Below are 20,855 nucleotides of genomic sequence, written 5' to 3'. Positions count from 1 at the left end.
AAGTTTCCATACGTTAATGCAGAGGATATCAAAAACATATAGACACATTTTCAGGTTAATGATCAATTTAGGAATATCTCAAATAAAGCTCTAATAAGATCTATAAAATAAAGTCTTGTTCCATATTTAGGATGAAATATTGTAATTACTTACATATATATAAATAAAAGAAAGAATTCAAAAAGATTAAAAATCTGGAAGATGTTATTCTTTGATTAGCACTACTTAAGAACAGTAACAGTTCTGAGTTAAACAAAGTTTAGAAATGCTGTTTTTATCTTCATTAATAGCTGGGCCAAGTATGGATTCTTCATCTACACTGCAGCAAATTAAGTATTTAGCAAAGTGATCTCTCAATCTTATTTTATACCATGCAAAGATCAGTGCAGAGGAAGGCAGGATATTTTCTTTAAGTTTATTCCTAAAACCATTTAGAATGTGTGGATAAATCCAATGTCTCATTCCTCCGGTCAATGCTTTGTAGAAGAATACTCAAAGAGTTGCATTATTCTTCACTGTATCATGACATGTTTTTTTAAATGATATTTTGTCTCAACTTTCTGAAAACCAATGAATACACACAACAAAACATTTCGAAAAAAAACTCAGAAGCCTAGTAAGTAAATCATCCAATGTCTTCTAATTCGGTAGGGAAATCAGTAGGCCACCGAATGAAACAGGCAAATTGAAAAGAATTGTGTAATAGCCCAGTGTGCTGGGAAAATACCGAATCATATAGACAACACTCTACATTCACAAAATTTGATTCTCTAATCATGAATCTTCTCAAATTTTGTGTGTGTGTTTTAGCACAATACAGAACTCTGGAGGGAGCTATAAGCCTGCTATAAAGAACACCACCACTACGACAGGCAGATGGGGAACGACTGGTTGAACAGATTTCATTTCTTTGAAACTAAGAGGATTATATAAGCCAAATGATTGCTGTAGAATAGTTTTTGAGTATACATGTAAATACTGGATGAGAAGGCTTAATGATGATTAACATACGAGCAGTAATGTACATAACACAGTTGTTTACATTATATGCAAGGTATTTCATAGACGTAACGCAATTATTTCAGTAATTAGTCATGTACCTACTTATATGCATTTGTTCTATTATTACCTTGCAGCTGTACATGCCTTAACAATCAGAATATTTTTTATTCAAAGGAAAAAGGAAATGTTTTGATACTTAATTTTAAGATCTTAAATGTTTTTAATGTATATTGTTACACAGGTGCCTTATATTTCAGTGATCAAATACTGAAAAAGGATTAAACACACTATCCCACCATTAAAACAAAGGCAACATGCAAAACTGCTTCTGAAGTTTTATGTGGCCCTTTTTTCTCTTCACCCCTCATTGCCATTCATTGTTCCTTCACAAAACCTCACTCCTGAAGGAAAGAAAACGTAGATATTCAGGCATCTGAAACAACCTTCTGTTACCTTCCTATTTCATCAACACTCTATCTCACTTCAAAACATCTAGAACATATGCTTTCTTGTCTTATCTTAAAAAAAAAAAAAAAAAAGAACCTTAATCCATGACTACATTACTTAGTTGCATGAAAAAGCTGAAACACGTGTTAATATATGAAATAAGATACATAAAAACACAAGAGAGACAAGTAATTCCCCCTAAATCTGATGAAAATAAAGGAACCGGATAGGTACAAGTCTAAAAAAAAAAAAAAAAAAAAAAAAAAAAACCACCCACCCACTGTTTCCACATAAGCCTCTGTCACAGTTGCAAAGAAATCATGAGAAACTAGAACAAACCTAGTCAGATCAATTTCATCAACCTACTTTTAGAGCCTAATTTAAGACCTTCATTCAAATGTCCCTAGAGGTGTTAGCTCATGGATACAAGAAAATACCACACAGCAGCAAAGAAAACTACCCTGAACCTTAAAATGATGGACTGTTAGTAGCCGTGATTCAAGTGTTGTTTTATATGTAGTTCAGCCAGCCTTGTTAAGAGGGTTAGGAGAGAGGCGAGACAGCTAGACAGTGACTCCTTCAGCACTCTGCCTATATTTAATCCATCTGTACTAGAATCTATATGTTGATCAGGCAGTTCTATTCATTTCATTGGGCACTAATGAACATGTTAAAGATGATAATCAACACTTATGTGTGCTTATATGTGCATAGTTAAGATGGTGACTTAATCCAGCCTGAGTAATACTTTCTTAGTAGATGCCATCTGTTGTCTTTCCATTGAAAAGATATTATATAACAAGATATATAACCTTTTGAAGTTTATGTTTAGCTAAATTCACAAAAGGATTTTGACTGAAATCCTGCAAGCCTCTGAAGCAAGCACAAAAGAAAGTGTTGGTTAACTCCCCCGCCTTGGTAGGACGAGATGTAATAAGGCTAGACACCGGAGAGAAGATTGCTAGCAAAGACTAGCTATTCTGAAGGGCCCTCAAAACAAGTCACAGAAAGCAGAGGAAGACAAATGACTTTGGACAAAATAAAGAGGAATACGAGGAAGAGCTTTACAGTGTAACCATCACCAATGTCTGAAGAAAGGCAAAGTGACGGCCTCCACCAGATAACGACTGATTAATTATTTTTTGCTATTGCTAGCAAAGGCAAACATTAGAAAGTTGATGACATAATTAAAATTCAAGAGAATAAAGGTAACAAGTAATTTCCCCCCCCCCCCCCCCCCGTAAGCCCTTCTTAAAACTATTGGTTTGGAGCCAAACAACATAGGATTTAAACCTCCTGGGGATGAACTGAAAATTGTGAACATGCACAATTCCTTTGTCATTTGGAAATTCATATCACTTTGTCGAAATAATTTTAAAAATGTTAGAAATTAGCAGTTCATACAAGTTACGCTTTAACACAAAAATTTTCAAATGCATAATTGTAAAGCTCTATCAATCCATTTAGCATGCCCAAATTAGCATCTTTTTTTTTCCTCCACTAGCAATTTCCTACCAGGTCGAAGTTCAAGAGCCCTGCAGGGCACAAAAGGTTCTAGGTGAGGTAAAATCTTTATGCTCAGTAGAGCTCCAGGTGTTTGCTATTCCAACAAGAGTCAGCCTGGCAAAAGCCAAAGACAACATGCAATCAATCTGCAATAATTAACACAGTCAATTAAGAATATCACTTAGTCTGAAGGTAGGCAAGCGTGCTAACTTGAGAGTAGACAGGAGCACATGAATACAGAACAGTCTATTAAGAAACTTCCTGCTATATGAGAACACATATTTCATAGGCATTTGTGAAAAAATCAATGGACCTCCCACTGCCAAAAAGTTCCAACTGGGATAAACAGCATCGTATGCCATCTATTAAGAGCTTCACTCTACACATGTACCTACACCTAGCACAAACTGATCCTATGTTATACAGGCAAATGTTTCAAGTTTTTGTATAAAGACGTAGCTTCAAAGGATACCAAAGGAAGAAAAAAAAAAACGCAATTATGATAAAATTAGCATAATGAATTCCAAAAGTATTTCATTTACAGATATTTGCTTTTCACTTTTACCTTCAGTGCCTCCTGTAAGTTTGACAGGCTAACTGTAAAGGAATCTTACAGTATGCGTATGATACAAAAATGGTGATTTTTTTAGCATGCTTACTATACACCAGTGAAAGACTTACTTGTTAAGTTTAAACCAGTAAGACTACAGAAATCTTTCAGGATTCAAGAATAAAAATAGTCTAAACACAAGTATTTGCCCTTCTGTGAGGAAGAAGGCTGTAATGCCTAGCACGTACATGAAAAGCTAATTTTAACTATTTGAGTGGGATCCACCTCACCTAATTTTAAACATCTATGACAGAGATAAGTACATTTGAGCTGGTTGCCCTGGCTGCTTTGTGCTCAACGGAGAGCAAGTAGGCCCCTTTTAGGAATGATTCACTGAACTTATTTTAGATGTCTACTGTAGGAACAAGATGAAGCATTTCCTAGAGGTGCCCATTTCCTCCTCCCCAGCCTCAATTGTCATATGACAAGTCCAGGAGCCTAGATTCAAAGTAGGCATGTATAATACAGGCAATCTGTTCAGAAAAATTCCACCAAGGTACTTCAATGCTTCCTTATGTAATTTTTTACACTTTAAATGTTGGTATCAAATTTCCTAGGTATTTTATTACTGAAGATTTGGATGTACCACTACTGTAAAAGGTAGCAATAGGGCATCAAATTGACAGAAATAAGAACTGAGACTGAACACTACCCCAACATTTCACTCACATTTCTTAGTAGAAGCAAGTCAAATTCATTCATTAGAGAGGAATACACTTCCTTTTAATCGTGTTCTACAATGTAGGAAATAAATTTAGGAATATATATTTGACTATCAGCCAGTTTCCTCCTACCATGACGGAAAAACTGAACAATCGTAGAAAATGACACTTATGAACTCAGTTAATATATACTCAGACATAAAACTTTTTAGTACCACTGCTTAAGGAAAACAATTACCTTTATGGTCACAACTACTTCTAATCCTTGGTTTGTTTGATGGCTTTTTTTTTTTTTTAAACTTATCTTCTTATCTGAATCACTGTTACTTCCTTGACTTATATTTCTTCACCACACTTTTCTCATCATTTCTACTTTCCCATAACTTTGCTATGCACTTCCTCATTTATTTCATCAGGTAGCATGGCTGGCTATTTGTTGGTTAATACTATTAACATTGGGGCTTGGAACTAACTTCCCTAATGAGATTAATTAGGGCAGAAGAGTTTCTTTTGGCAGAGAGGATGAAACAATGGCCTAGAAGACAAATTATGTTCCAAGAGTTCATGAGGCAACTAGCCATAACAGCCACATTTCTTTTTGTCATGGTGGTTTTGGTTTCGTTTGTTTAAAAATTTCTGCAGAATCAGAGTACGTAGATTCTAAAAGTATATATACATATTAAGTAGACATACTTCCATTCATAAAATAAGAGGGAAGGAATTCTTCAAAGTTTAAAATATGCAATCTATTTTTACCCTGAAATTCAGATCTACTTAGAATTTGGACATATTTTGTATTTTATTATAACCCATTGATTTTTTTTTTTCAATCAGATTTTTAAAATTTAATCTGAAAACATTTAGGTAAAACAATCACGAGGACAATATGATATTATGAACACTGAAATAGAACAAAAACTAATCTTGAAGGAAAAGTTATTTGGAAAGCTGCAACATCTTGTTTTTAAATGAAGGTCCAGCTCCAACTATTCTAATTGCTCTGAGAAACAGTACACTCTTCCATTGAGGAGTTGAATACCTATTGTTGTGATGGAAAAGTCTGAATCGCTAAAAACATCCATTAAAAAAAAAAAAAAAAAGAAAGTTACAATTTTTTAAAAATCCATGGAGGAATCCATGGAGGAACTGGAGGAATCGGTTTAAACTTGGCTAGTTTCTACAGGGAGCATGATTGTTTTTATAACTATTTTGTTAATAAAACTATTTTGTTAATAAAAAATAGTGGCTTAGGAGGCCACTTCCAACACAAATTACAGTTCACATCACAGGAAACACTGATTACATCTATTTCATTTAAGAAGAAACCAAGTAAAAGTGAGAAGCCAACATAAAGTGATAGTTAAAACCATCCACAGACTGGAAGGTCACAAATTTGGATGGAAGGAGTGTTATAACAGCACAGCGATTCTTCCATTGAACAATAGACTTGCATAAGAAATTCATTATAAAGATTGGGAAAAATAACAATAGTCTGTTATAAGCTGCTTACCAATATCAATATATTTTGGGTCCAAGGGAGTACCAATGGAATTGCAAAGAACCAGCACATACTGCATGGAAACAAAAGCACGTATCATTACTCTATACATTTCTCTAAGTTAATAAAGTGAACAAGATTTCCGGGAAGCTATATCTCACACCCCACGTTTCACATAATCTCATACTGTTCAGTTAAACAGAAAACAGAGGGACCAAAGCCCCTGTAAATATAAAGCAGCGTAAGCATGAGAATAATGCGACATTTGACAATTAGCATTGTAAATACATGAAGCCAAAATTACCAGCTGTTTGAACTGGGGGAGCAAATCCACCAAACAAAATATACTACATAGCCTGTACCACCAGTGGGGTCCAAGGACAATATGCGGGTGAGAAAGCCCCTGTCTCACCCCCTACTCTGTGGAGCAAGTATCATGTGACCTTTTTTACTAGCAGTTTTCTGGTGACTCAGCTCTCGGGTAGCTGTTAATGTAAAAGATAATCCAATAAATTGCAACAGGCTACCTCGCTGACTCCTAGAAGCTGGGAGTCTTGCTCTGTCCTTAGGAGAACTCAGACTCTCCTTCAATCTCCAAAGGGCTACAATGTGGGGAAATTTGCAAATAAGGCTGTCCCTCTGTCCTGCAGTATCACAGGTGCTGCAAAACTGACCAGTTTTGTCATCCCACTTGGCCAGCAACAGACAATCCACATCCATCTGTTAGACTCAGGAAGATGCAAATAATAAAGGAAAAATTGGCCCAGACACGACATCCATGCTTTATTTTGTGGCTGATGTATTTATTTTTTCCAGATCCAGAATAAGAATGACTTGACTGAGAAATGTGGAAATTAAGTGGCTACTTAAACTGCAGAGTCCTTGGATTCAAAAAACAAGTCTGCTATTCCTGGAATCACCTAAGAGCTGGCATACTGACTCTGCAGGAATTGAAAAAATAATTAGTTCTGCACAGCTCTCTCACCTCCTGACCAAATCATATAATTGTGGTAGCAGACTACAGCAACTATATAGCATACCCGTTTAAACTGAGAGATTGGTAGTTTTGCTGTTTTGAGAATGGTGGTTTGGAGGTTTTAAGTTTTCATCTACTATACAAACGTCATCCTTTCAAAGAAAGGGATCTGAACATTAGAAAGGGATTTTTTTTTCCATTATTTTTCTGGTTCTCTCATCAAGAAACATGGATTAGAAAAAACCTTTTGTAACAGAGGTTATTTCTTTGTTCATCATTTAAACATTCCAGCAGTACAGCAGTATTTCCAAATTTCCCTTTTCAGAAACTGTGTTAGGACTTCACTTCTATAGGAAACCCCATCTGTCTGCCTTTTTTTTTTTCCTAACTATTTATGGTTTGGTTGGTTTGTATTAGTTCCTTTCTGGTAAATTATTCCACCATTCATTCTTTACTCGATTTCTCTTTTATGCCCTTTTTATTTATTTCTAAGACTCTAAGTCAGTAGATCAGAGACTTCAAAAGGGTGATGGAGTGATAATATCGAAGACAGAGGCTGCATGAGCTACACAGGCTGGTGTCAAGACCATGGAGTTTGCATGGCAGACAGGTCAAGCTTCACTGTGGGTATCAACAGCAAGCTCTTTGTAACTCACTCATCAGCATCCACTTTCTCTTGCAATATCTTTAAACAGTTCCTGCTGAAATTAGTCTTTTTTGCCTCATCAGCTATTGCTATACATTTTGTCCTCTTGACATCACAGTACCAATGACTTAAATCTATTGTAAAACAGGTCACTTTTTCAGAAAGCAATTCTAATGAAATACTACACAAAGGATGAGCTTGTTTGCCTCAGTTCCTAAAAGCTGACCTCCTAGAGTATTAATAATTACATGGGGAGCTTTTCAGAAAGAACTGAAAGAAGACAGTAAGTATCTGTAACTTTCACATGCTAAAATTAAATATCTTATTTATGTTTAAGAAAGATAAAGAGTCCCTCCACTATTTCCTTCACATTTAAAAACACAGTCCAGAAAATCTAATTTTATTGCACTCAATTTCATTGAATGGTTTTGGCCATGTATACCACATTCTCAAACCATATGATACAGCACAACGTTTATTGCACTATCAAGCGAAGCAGCACTAAAACAATTTTTTCTTTTTACCATTGAACCAATTGACTCCGTCTCATGCTCCTCCTTTGTAAGCAATATACAAGAGATATAGAAAATTCAGAAATGAATCCACGAAGAAAAACTGTGTGACAGTAAAATAATATATATTAACCGAAGGATACATTTATAATATCATTTCTATACTGCATTGGAAATAAAAATCAAGAAATAGACCAGTTTACAGTAATAAGTGATTTTTATATCACAGGGGAAAAAAGAAAATCACATTTTTGTAATTTTTTTTTAAACTTTTAACTGATCAAATAATCCTTAAAATCCTGACATTCTCCTGCTTAAAGTTTTTCTTTGAGAACTGCCATAAATATTTCTAAGGAAACAAGTGATCCTAATGGTTGCTGTTTGATGCAGTGTTAGGGCTGCAAAGAGTTTAAGAATAGAGTTAATAGGTTCTGCACATTGTTATTACTTTATTGCTTGTTGTTTTGTTTTTAAACATTGTGTCCATTTAAGTGAATATTCTGTCAAAATGAATGACAAACGAATGGCACATTCTGAAGCAGATTCAGAATGTTACTTTTGATCTTATTCCGGTTGTAATGCACTGACATTTGGAATAGATTGTTTAAAGTTAAATTTAAAAGAAACAGATTTTACCTGAGGTTGGTTTTCATCTGCTTTAGTTGCTAAAACACAGAAGTCTCCATAAGTTGTTATAGACATCAGGCTCTTGACATATTTCACATACTTCTCGTTGTTTTTTGTGTCCCAAAAAACTACACAGTACTCCGGACGATCAGGTCTGGTATATGCATAAACCACTGTATTGGAGCAATAACCCCACTGCCAAGAAAGACAATTTTGATAATCTCTATAAGAAATTGTGCAAATTCAATAATAAATTGTTCACTGCTATGAAAGAAGTTATTTCATATACACAACCAGCAAATCACCAACATTCTCTGCCTGTCAAGCGATGAAGTGCTTTATTAACAGTACGTGAACACAGCCCAGTAATAAGTTGTTAGCAGAATATTAAACCGGAAAGACAATTTTCCCATCACACAAAATGACCTATCCCAATCCATCTTGGGATAGGAGACTCTCAAAATAAGACAAGATTTCACTTCCCCTTGTTCCTTCTTCGTTCAGAAGGTACACAGAAATACCCACTCTAATGATGACTTTTCCAATGAAAATTCTCGCCCTATGAGAATTGATTTGAAAACTTAACCCTTTCATAAATAAAGAAGTATTTTAAAATTAAAATATAGAAATTATAACAAAGAAACATCTCAAACAGTGCACTTCCAGAAGTCTGAAGCAGACCAAACTAAGCAATTATACTAGACCACTAAAATAACCCACATTACTCTTCCGTATTAGTAACATGGTGGGAGGGGACATATTCCTTTCCACCAAAGAAAGGAATTATTCATGTAACGAGCTACAATATACACCTGGAAACCACACCAGATCTGGAAACACATGGTCTCATAGACACTGATGAGTTTAAGAAAAAGCAATAGGCATGTGCTCCAGGTGTTACACATTTCCTTGAGTAAATATTAGGTAGCATTTCCTGCAAGACTAATTTCCAGCTCAAATTTCCAAAGCCTCTACCAGCAGATTTACAACAAACTATTTGGAGTTTCATCCCAGTAGATTTGTGTTCATAACTCTTTGAACAATGATATTTCAGAACTAAGTAAACCAATACACTTCAATATAGCTGCATTATGTTCCTTACAATACATCCTATCCCTTTAATCACAGTGGTTACACAACGATAATTAAAGAATATATCCTGGGCTGGAAGGGGGGAAAAAAATAAATAATCATGGCTTATGTAACTTTGAGGAAACTGAAATATTCCTAACTCTTAAAAAATTTCATAACCATGTGGTAGACAGATATAAACATTTCGTAGAATCACCTGAGCAAAGACTTGTAAAAAGTACATTGGGAACTGAAATATAAATATCAGGTTGCATTCACTTCTCTGTTAACAAACATTTCTACACAACTGTCCTGGTTCAAACAATAATTCACGATCAAAAGTAATTACATCCAAAAACGACAGCAAGAGTAAGGCTCGAACAATTCCCTTTGCATCGCTTAGCCCAGTCAGAGTTTAACTAAACAGCAATGAAAACCCTGGAGCCTCATCTACATGACTGTCTCAGTCATTGCCAAGTTTAGAATCATGCCCAACTCTGTTAACTATTAATAAAGCATATCATTTCTTATTTTAAAAATAAGATCAAAGTCATTAGACAAGTCCTCAGTCACCAAGCAAGACATTCACATTCTACTAAAACTCCAAGTCAATAGTGTTGATCAAATCGAAACTATCAGTTAGGCACTGATTTATATATTAGGCTTAATAAAATGCAACAACAACTTGACTCGGTCAGAAATCCTCTAACGAAATTTTCACCACAAAAAACAATTAGAAATCCAAATCAGGAACCCAAAATCAGGAAGAAAATATCTGCCTTAATTTATCAGTCATTATTTCTGGAGTTACTGGTCAGAGACAGGGAAAGGGAATAATATTCTCCTCAAATTAACTGATAGTGCGGTCTTAATCCGAGCAAAATCTTAACCCCAGCAAGAAACTAAATACCAGGCTACTGGCTATTTGCAAGCTCATCCTTTTTCAGATCTTTTCTTTGAAGGTATTCTATTTTGTATAAATAATTAAATATGGAAAACCAAAGACTGACACTGTAATGAGTATGGCGCTCATCTGATACATAGGAGACATTTCTAAAAACTTATTCTAAACTAAAACTATTTGCTTCAGTAAATATTTACTCAATATAGAATAGCTTGAACAGGAAAGAATACCCTGCCAGAATCCACATAATTTTGTTTTTCAAACCTTGGCATCCTCAAAGCATCAGTGTTAGAAGACTGTGTTTAGTGGAGGGAGTAAAATGTCATACTGTCCCCAAATTACTCTCCTTATAATCAAGCAGCCCTAAATCCCTAGCCAGGCTTTGTCTTTGGAGACTTAGTCAAAGCAATTCAAGATAGAGCCTGGCCACTAGCCATCAACTGATCAGCATGCATGATAAGGTTCCAATGCTTCAGCTTATCAACTCACCTCTTTTCAAGCGGCAGTGTAAATACACGTAGAGGGACTCATCTCACACCAAACAAGGGTCCATAATGCATTTAATTTGAGTCCTTTACTAACAGGTTTTGCAGGATAAGAATACCATTTCTTGCCCAATTAGAAAAAAGAAATCCAGTAGAAATAAAACTGTCACATTAATGACAGGTAAATACAAATTAACTTCTGTATCACATCTGATCAACTTAGGAATCCACTTATCACTATTCCACTACGCAGCGCTAAAGCAGTATCTTATTTTGCTTTCAAACAAATTTACTAATCAAATTAGATGCTAATGACACATAACATGAAACAGATTTCTACTTGTTCTATTAGCTGTGCATTTATGATTGTAACAAAAGGGGTTTTGGTAAGAAAACTACTTGATCAACCAATTCAGAAAGAGAGTAAATAGTTGTATTAACATAAGTTTCCAATTTAATGCCACACTATTACCTACCTTGTAGTCTGGCCGAATGTTTGCAAAATATATGTAAGAATCAACAGCTAGTGCAATTTTCAGTCCACTTCCCTCCCAAGACAAGGCTGACATTTGTTTGCCAGGAACTTTCAGTGTGCGCAAATGCTTGTTTAAAAACAAGGAAAGAAAAAGATTTTCAATGTATCCTAGGAAAATCACCATGAAAATACATAAATGACAAAGCTTTTACAGCTGATGTAAAGAAGACTTATACGTTTATATTTCAGGTATGGCATAAGGACCCCCAAATTTCAACACACACAGGAACAAACAAGCAGGAAAAAGAGGTGGTTAATATGCATGTAGGGTTCTTTTGCCTTCATTCTTTTTTCATCAGAAACAAATTATTTACAAACCATGACTGAATCACAGTTCAAATTTACAAAAATAAGCAATAGAAGCGGAATGAAAGAGTAAACATTTTTCCTTCACCTGGTAATCTGAATCCCATTACTTCAATCACAACTAAAATAAATACAACTTCCAATTAATAACAGTACTGACATCTGGCATTCCTCAAAAGCTGTGTTTATGCTGGCAGGGTAAGACTATCAATTACATTAGTCAGTTGATGTACAACATATTTAAATACAGTTGATAGGTTAGTTATAAATGTTATTTGTTTAGCCTATGTCAAGGGCATATGTTCAATCAGTTGCATAGTTACACAATTGGCAGCAAGGCAACTGCAATTTTCTTCTTCTCTACTTCTCATTTCCCTACACAAAGGTTTAAAGAAAGGCATTTAAATGTGCATTTATGATTTAAGAGCTATCAAAGGCAAATATACTTTCCACTTTTTTTTAAAATTCTTATTTTGCTGTAAAATTTGAAGTTTGCAATGAATGTTTTCAAGAACTATAACATTTGTCCTACAGACCACTTGTCTGTGTAAAGCTTTTTGCTGGCAAAACGTATGTATGTAGGTGATAAGTGATATATCAATCTACTCTTTACTGTAAGATTTTGAATAATCTTAGACTTTTTCTTTGTTCAAAACACAACTTGAAAATACAATTTTTTACTGAACAGAATACTGATTATTATGCTTAGATCTAGCCTTCTTCTTGAAGTCATAAGTTTGCGTTTAAACAAACAGCTGTCAATTAACTTACATGATTTAGTACCTATTTCATTCCTTTGATCAGATGCAAATGGTAGGTCCACATAATGGTCACAAATCATTCACAGAAGATACTATCTTCTAAAAGTTGAGTCAGTACCTGACTATCAGAATTAGCATAAAACAATTCTGAGATCTAAAGAAAATTCTGTTTACTTATGAACATTTTATCTAGAGTCTGGAACACTTGTTTTAGTTAACTTGAATGACATTAGCAACCAGAGTCATAACATGATTGCCAAAACCTTTGGTTCAATTTGATACTTAACACTAACTTAGCAAATACCAGATATAATACTGGGAATGAAAGTGAAATTACCTTATAAAGCAAGAGTAGCTTTATAAAAAAAACAATATAAAAAAGTTTTCTGTCAAATGAGGAGGCTGGTGAACATCTAACACCTTATAAATGAGACAAGAAGTACAAAAGGCATTTACAAAACAATATTTCCAACAAACAGCTGAAGATTAGAAATCTTCTGATTCTTCCAATGTTGCTGGGCCACCCCCTTAATGACAACAGATGCCATTTTCTCAGCTTAAATGTTTCCATAAAAATAAAGGGGAGCATTCACTGCCCTATTTTAAGCTCCTCATCTTGATGCATCTTGGTCTTTTATACAGCCAGTGCAGAAAGACAGGTTACTTCCAGATTTAGCATACACATTAAGTTAGCACCTTAACTGCTGCCTAAGTTAGCTGCTCAAAGTTAGGCATACATATCTCCCTCCTCTAGTATTACGTGAGATGCCCTAGGATTTTCCAGCTGGAATTTGCTGTTCTAGAAGAGTACGGGCCCATAGACCCTTCGTAAGCTTTCCAGATCCACATGGATATCCTGGATACCTTAGAGCATCACAAATGCACTGAAAATCTATATACTGGCATCCAAATCCATGAGTAACGACTACCTAGACAAAATATGCCAAATAAGATAAAGCACAATTTAGGTTGTGTAATAAGTACATTACATATTTTTACCTCGCCAAATGGAGTATAGAACTGCACAATATTTACATCTTTATCTTGAGAAGTTGCTTTTAGGGAGCCTGCCACCGCCAATACACTTCCACAGTGGTTCCACTGAATACATACTACATTCATACCAGTGTCAATCAAAACAGGATCTAGTTTTTAAGAAATAAACATTAAGAATTAAACATATGAAGTTTTGGGTCAAGAATAGGTCAACTATAAGTAACTTAAATTTTGTACCTACTCTGGTCATTCTCATCTCTCATTATCTGGCATCTTCCATTGTCATAACAGACAGCAAGACAAGGACAACCCGGTTCAATGTAGCCTTCTGTACCATGATACCAGTGTATTCCAGCAATACTGAATGCCCCAGTTAGGTTCACCAAACAACTCAGTTTCATTTTCACCTAAACAAGAATGGTTAGCTATGTAAACTCATTTACAACATGCTATTTAGAGGAACAATTTTTATCTATACTGACACCTTGTCCCCCCCCCCCCCCACCCAAAAAGCAGACATGTGTGCAAAATTTTTTTCTGTCCAAAGAAAAAACGTTCATATTCTCAAATTTTTTTTAAGATTTTAAAAATTCCTTATCCAAAGCTGGATGAGGTATATGAAAACATATGTTTCAATTTCAAAAAAGTATTTTAATGTTGGCATTTTTTTTATTCTCTGAAATGCAAGATCATTTAAAGTAACTCTAGGGGAAAAAAAGCACACAAAGAAACCTACACTTGAGCTTTACAAAACAACAGAAAGGAAAACAACTTTAATTTCAAAACATTTCTGGCCTCAAGATTTTTCAAATAAGTCTATTCAAGTAATGTATAAAAGTAATTGGGACTACAATCATCCAAACCAGAACACCCATTAAGGTAAGTTTACTTTCCTAAGAACTAGCTCTTTACATCTGGTAGCATCAGTAAGAGCATTTTCTGAAAGAAAAGAGTGTACCTGAGTCATTTCCAGGAGGAATACCAGGTAACGTATGATAATGAGAGAGCTTATATTATTGGGAAACGAGGGCAGGAAAAAAAAAGACGACAGCTTATTTAAGGAATCTAAGTAATTTGCAGCAAATGCTAGAAATATCATGACTTACACAGCAGGAGGGAGGGAAACAGTGTGGGGTTAAAGAAAAGAATATTGAAAGTATATCAGATTTTTCACTCTTAAGGAGGGAAAAAGAAAGGAAGGAAATATACAATAATAGGGATATAAGATGCGGAGTGTCGTTCTAAATCTGTTATTCTTTTGAAAGTCAATGTTTTATTTTTGTGTAGCATTTTGTTATAGTTATTCCAGTATTCCAAACAACTAGGAGTGCAAAATAAGTAAATAAACAGAACTTGTAGGAATGTAGCAACATTATAGTTATTCTCTTTCATTTTCAGCAAACACTGCTAGGCTTTCTCTGAGGCATACAATATTCCCTACTTAATAAATAATAACAGGAGCAACAAGAAAATAGACTACCACTTTATTCTAGACATACACTAATACTTTTAACAGGAGCTTCAATTAATTTGGCCAGGACCACCATACATGTTTTTTCCTTTCCAACAACAACTGCAAAGCAAAAATGCATTAATTGAAGTAATAGTCATTTAGCTAACAAGACAGACAAGCGTTTGCAATTTTACTGAAAATTTGTACGAAAAAAGGTGCAGCTGCTTAAATCTTGAATAAAAACTTCATGTACCAGACCTTGTCCAGTTCTCAGTACTGAAGTCCACCAAACAAATAAATGAACAAAGAATAAAAATAAATAAATTTTTTATGCTTATGAAAGTTAATACTTTTACTATACAGACCACGAACTTACAATAAAATTCCCCTGATTGTCATAAATATGAATTTCTCCATTTGCCATTCCGAAGAGTAAAACTTTGCTGTCAGCAGACCAGGTCACATGGCATAGGTGCGTACCTTTCAGATCTTTCCCCCAAATACGATTGCCTGTAACAGAATGTTCATTGTACTTAATAAACATACTATAAGTTTAAAAATAGGATGTAAATTACCAACATAAAGATTAAAACAGCTAAAGAAAGTCAAAGTAACAATTTATAAAGCAACTGTTAATTACAGGTACATTGTAGCTCTGTTTTTCTAAAGTAAATAATACTGAAAACAAAAGCTACATAAAACTACAAAACACAATAATAGGTAATAGAGCTTAAACTTTACCATCCACTGATCCAACAATCACAGCTCCATCTTCATATACAATGCAAATCTTTTGTCCGTCTGCATTCCAGCTCATACTTCGAACAACAGATTTATTTCTATTGTTAATCATCTCTTCATACCAAGCACCTATTAGTAGAGAATGAAAAACTGGGTTATACTTTTGAATTGATAACTCTTTAAACGAATTCTAGATATATGCTAATCACTGATTTCAAAGAGCAAAGATATTCTCAGTTCAAAAATTATGCAAATACAATAATAAAATTTATAAATAATAAATTCCAAAAGTTTTTTTTTTTTTAAATAAAACATACCACAGACCCCAAAAAGCTTATAAAAACTATCAAGAAATCAAATTAGGTATTCATTGAAATGGAGTAACCTGTGAAACGTCTGTTGATAAATAAACATGAGATAATGTGTTATACATGACTTCACAATGTAATATACAACAAAAAAGGAAAGGTTGTGAAAAAAGAACTGAAAGAGGAAGTTGTATTGCCCTTTCCGTAACACTCTAGCAAGACTATACTATAGTGTCCTTCAGACTATGCACACATTATCATCTTGAAATCCAGTGTTTAGATATGTGCTACTTCCAAAAAGAAAATGACAAACTGGAAATCACAGAGGGGAGCCAAGGCCTGAGAGACAGGCCCTTCAGAAAGAGATCTGCAGCTTAGATAACTTTAAAACTGACAAAACACACTAGAAACATAATCACTAAAGGTGATGCTTCATGTAACAGCAGCCAAATTGCAGGTAAAAAGACTAATCAAATGATATTTTATGCCTGAAATGAGGAAATGAGCTGGCATTTCACTTGTTTCCATTTATGCATTTTTATATATATACATATATACACACATATATATATATATATAAAATAAAAGTCCCCAAGATAAAAATCACAAATGTTCCTCATCTTCCCCGTTTGCATTGGAAAGTGGTTAATTAGACTGAGACTGATTGCTGGCTTTTAAATTTGTTTAAATGTAGCAAAGTACATGTGTTCATGCAAATGTCAAGAAAAAAGCGTCAGTCACTGCAACATATTGGTTATGCGTATGAGTTCACTGCCTTAATTAAACATTTCTAAAGATTGTATTTATGAAAGTATTTGATTGTTGGTCTAAGCAGAATTCGTAAGTTCTAGTAATTCTATCAATATGTCTGTGTTTGATGCCCACAGCAGAACTACTAAAATTGTACAATAATGCACAAAACCAAACTTACACAATGAAGCGCTGCTTCTTTTTATTGTTCTGTACCTTACCTTCCTCCAAGGAAATAAAGCAGCAAAGATACGAAAATGAAAAATTTGTGGTGGTTTACAATGCACATGCCTAAGAATTGACATCTTTTCTTAAGGTATCTCTGGAGGACGAATATTTTATGAAAAAATTTAGCCAGTTATCTTAACAAGAACTTAGAACACCTTTTAGATTTATTTTGAGTTTTACAATCTGAGAAAGAGTTGTTAAAACTGCTAAAAAAAATTTCTCACAATACATTTCCGTTATCCAGAACATTATCCAGTTTCAAGTTTGTCCTATATAATACCTTTATACAGCATCCACACAATGATGAGCCCATTTTGATCACTGGTTGTTAGTTTTTGATACTGTTCATTCCATGTCACCACTTGCACAGAACCTAGAAAAATTTATAAATTGTGTTTTTTCTACTTAACAAACAAGTTAATACAATCACATACAACTTAGTCACCCTGCTCAGTTTTTTGGGTTTTACAGAAATTCGCCCTGCTGACTTTGATTCAGTTTTAGCCACTCTTCTTTCTGTACCACTCTTGTTTCCTCTTTCAGGCTTCTACTAAGCTGTTTCTTTTGGTCATGTATTCACCCACTTGAGTAACATCCTCTTCCAATTCTACCCAGAATATTGCTTCTGAACAGAAAACCCAAATTATAGTTTTGCTCTTTCTGACCATCTCAAGCGTGCTGGCTGCAAAGCTGACAAGACCTTCCTCTCATAGGAAGCTGATTTTTTTTTTTTTCTTTTTTTACAGCTTGATCATCAATACTGCAGCAATTCTAAAACAAAATCTCCCTCCTTATTACCAAAAAGAGCACTCTACACCCTGTTTCTTCAGACCCTCAGGTCTGATATGTGATCCAACTCATAAAAACTCAAATACTGGACTTGAAATATCCTCTTCAATTTTTCTAATAATCATCTTGTAACATCTGTTCAGTACTAGATACAAACTGGTCTCTGTTCAAGCACTATACTCTTTCATGTCTTCACTTCCAGCCATTCATTTCACCCAGCACAAGCTGCCCAGCATACAATCTAGCCCTTATCTTCTGCTGTAAAGCACTGTTTATCTACCAACTACCAAGATAGTATGTGAGCAAACATAACATGAATGTGTAAATACATAAAAATATAATCAGCCCAACTGATGAGCACCTCCAGATTAATCGAACTGAAGTCAGAGAACAAGTATGGTAGCAGTCAACAGTGCAAGACTTAAAAAAAAAGAAAAAAAAATTAAAAAGTCACTCGCTGATAACAGGTAAATATGATCGCATCAGCTACTTCAACACTAAATCAATACTTCATTTTCAGGATAATGAATGGAGACAAAATGATTTGGAAAAAGTCGAACCAGAAGTAATAGAAAACACAGATTAGGCTATAACGTCAAATTTAGCAGACTTATCTAGAAAAACTCATAAGCAGACTGCAAACCTTAAACAGCAACTGGTAGAGTGCAGCCTGGTTGTGCAGCACGCATTCTGCATCGTGCGCTCCACAGCGGCCGTGAGTAGAGCAAAAGTCTGGATCAGTTTAATTCTCAACCCAGTAATTCACTCACAGGTCATGAAAAATTGACTGCAGATCTTTTAATTAGGTAACTTTGTAACAGGAGATAGCCAAGCTGTAACACACCTGATTTTACCACTGATACTCTTTATTTCAGCCTTACAACAAAAAGTTATAACAAAATTACTCTATCAATGCCATGAAATCTTTTTCTATTTTTATGTTAATCAAAAGTACATTAAATGCCCAAAGAGACTTACCACTATGACCTTCAAGAGTCTGATTCACAGAAAGATTGCTAGGAGCTGCAAGTCCCTTTAGTTTTGCTTCATCTAAAAATAACAAAAAATAGTTTTAATATAATTAAAGATACACATTAGTGTGTCTGTATCAATAGCGTGGCTAAAAACTACTATTTACATTAATAAAACTATTCACCTAAAAGTATGTAAAAGTGTAATTGCAGCACGAATTTTCCATCTCTCAGCTAGACATGTTTGCTAATCACATCTGTCATCCAAACTCAGATACTCTTTTTAGAGTATCATAATAGCCATCACCCTTTGCTTACTTTCATAAAAGGTTAAAAAAACTTGAAAATATATTAGACTTCACTTTTCTTCAAATATATTCCTAAAATAGACAAATTTCTCTCTAAATTAAATGCAGACAGTAGAGAACATTCAAACACAATCATGATATCATGAAATAAGCTCCAAAATAAATGCTGAAGAGAACAAAAATGAAACATAATGCCATGAAGATGTAGCAAAGATGACCTCAGTAGATATAAAAGCTTGCCAAGCGACATGTAGGGCAAGTTGAAGGAAAACAATGTTCACAAGAAAGTGATAGCATATTTGCTGTTTATGTAAATGCACAAGCATCTCTCTAAAGATGCAAAACATACAGTGCTGTAAAGTCACTTCTGAAAAGAGCTGCACTTTCAGAATTTTGCAAAGTGGTGGATTTTGTTTCAAAAATCTCATTTACCTGTTTGCGCTTCTAACTTCAAAACTTTCAGTAACCCATCTTCTCCACCACAAGCTATGAAACCTTGATCCTTATTCCAGGAAATACATCTTAATCGAACATTACCAGGAATTGCAATCTGAAAAAAAAATATTTTACATCTCTGCGTAGCCGTAAGAATCATGTTTTATTTAAAATGCCCTAATCAAAAACACCTCAAAAACACCTAAGACAGCACACGCAACAACAAACTTATCTCTAACGCTGACAGATCAGTACAGTCAAAAAAATGACAGAAGAGGATTACAATTATAAACACAAACGAAACGATGCAACACAAAGCTCCAGAAAAGGGAAATGCGAGATATGCAATAAACAATAGTAAGAGGGCATTTCTAAACGTATGCAGAGAAGGGGTCCCGAGCAGAAGAGTTAGGCGAGAGGGAAGAAACTGCCAAGCCAGGCTTTGCCACGAGCTGGTCCCTCGCAGAAGAGCCGCGTCCGGAGTCTCCGCACGCGTGGTCGGCGCCCGGGGGGCAGTTTCTCAGGGGACGGCAGAAGGCCACCGAGAGCCCAGAAGCCGAGAGAGCGAGCCAGGCCGAGGCGGGGGCCGGCGGCAGCGGGCCCGGCCCCGCCAGCGCCCGCAGGCCGCGCCGAGCCCTGCGGCTCCCCGCAGCGCCCGGCGGGAGCTCCACCGGCCCCCGCGACGCCCCCCGGCCCCCCGTCAGCACCTTCTTGCTCAGGTAGATGAACATCGCGCAGGGCCGGCGGAGCAGCGGGAGGCCCCGCCGTGAGCGCGGACGGGAAGGGGAAGGCCCGGCGGTTCTCCCTCAGAGCGGCGGCAGTGGCGGCGGAGGCAGCGGCAGCAGGCCCAGCGCGTTGCCCTGGCAACCGGGTTGCCCTAGTAACCGCCGCCGGAAGCTCCCTCCCTCACTTCCGGGCAGCGGGAGAAGAAAGACAGGATTAGCGCCAGGCAGCGGCGAGCGCACCCTCGCCGGGGGGGCGGGGCCAACCCTGGCCCCGCCCTGTCCCGCCCGGCGGGCTGGTGAGGGGCGCGCGGGAGCCGTTGGGGAGCCGTTAGGCGCCGTTGGGGCGGCGCGGCCTGGCGCTGAGCGAGCCCGGCCGTGAGCCCTCGGCCTTTGCGCCCCCCGCAAACCGGGCAGCGGAGGCGGGGTCCTGTGCTTTTCCAGTGCACCCTCAGCGTTACCACAGTCTTCGCTTAGCTGAGGTAACCTGATTGACGTCGGCAAGGCAGCAGGTGTTTCACGCCGTTCTTGCTCCTTCGCAAGCCAGTGTTGTGCCCTCACAGCCTCCATTTACCACGTGTAGATCTGGTCAGTTAGTTACCCGCG

The 20,855-nt window shown here is 36.2% G+C and overlaps 1 protein-coding gene across 3 annotated transcripts in view; it reads right to left on the bottom strand.

The window, feature by feature from the left end:
- The window catches only part of WDR35 (WD repeat domain 35), a 41,293-nt gene extending 20,853 nt beyond the window's left edge, over positions 1-20,440 (bottom strand). Inside the window, exons 1-12 of one of the 3 annotated variants that reach the window (XM_068937111.1) lie at positions 20,235-20,409; positions 19,525-19,642; positions 18,792-18,863; positions 17,305-17,397; positions 15,739-15,867; positions 15,374-15,507; positions 13,786-13,951; positions 13,548-13,693; positions 11,423-11,548; positions 8,496-8,681; positions 7,872-7,904; positions 5,738-5,798 (exon numbers count right to left, since the gene is read on the bottom strand). In XM_068937111.1, coding sequence (XP_068793212.1) covers positions 5,738-5,798; positions 7,872-7,904; positions 8,496-8,681; positions 11,423-11,548; positions 13,548-13,693; positions 13,786-13,951; positions 15,374-15,507; positions 15,739-15,867; positions 17,305-17,397; positions 18,792-18,863; positions 19,525-19,642; positions 20,235-20,258 — 1,288 coding nt within the window. In that variant the 5' untranslated portion in view covers positions 20,259-20,409. Of the gene's footprint in view, positions 1-5,737; positions 5,799-7,871; positions 7,905-8,495; positions 8,682-11,422; positions 11,549-13,547; positions 13,694-13,785; positions 13,952-15,373; positions 15,508-15,738; positions 15,868-17,304; positions 17,398-18,791; positions 18,864-19,524; positions 19,643-20,234 lie in introns of all 3 variants that reach the window. The other 2 variants (XM_068937113.1, XM_068937112.1) reach the window with 2 other exon arrangements.
- Positions 20,441-20,855: the final 415 nt, after the last annotated feature.

This window comes from Struthio camelus, chromosome 3 (assembly GCF_040807025.1).
Source record: "Struthio camelus isolate bStrCam1 chromosome 3, bStrCam1.hap1, whole genome shotgun sequence".
Classification (NCBI taxonomy): Eukaryota; Metazoa; Chordata; class Aves; order Struthioniformes; family Struthionidae; genus Struthio; species Struthio camelus.
This window is presented reverse-complemented; position numbering and strand designations above follow the sequence as displayed.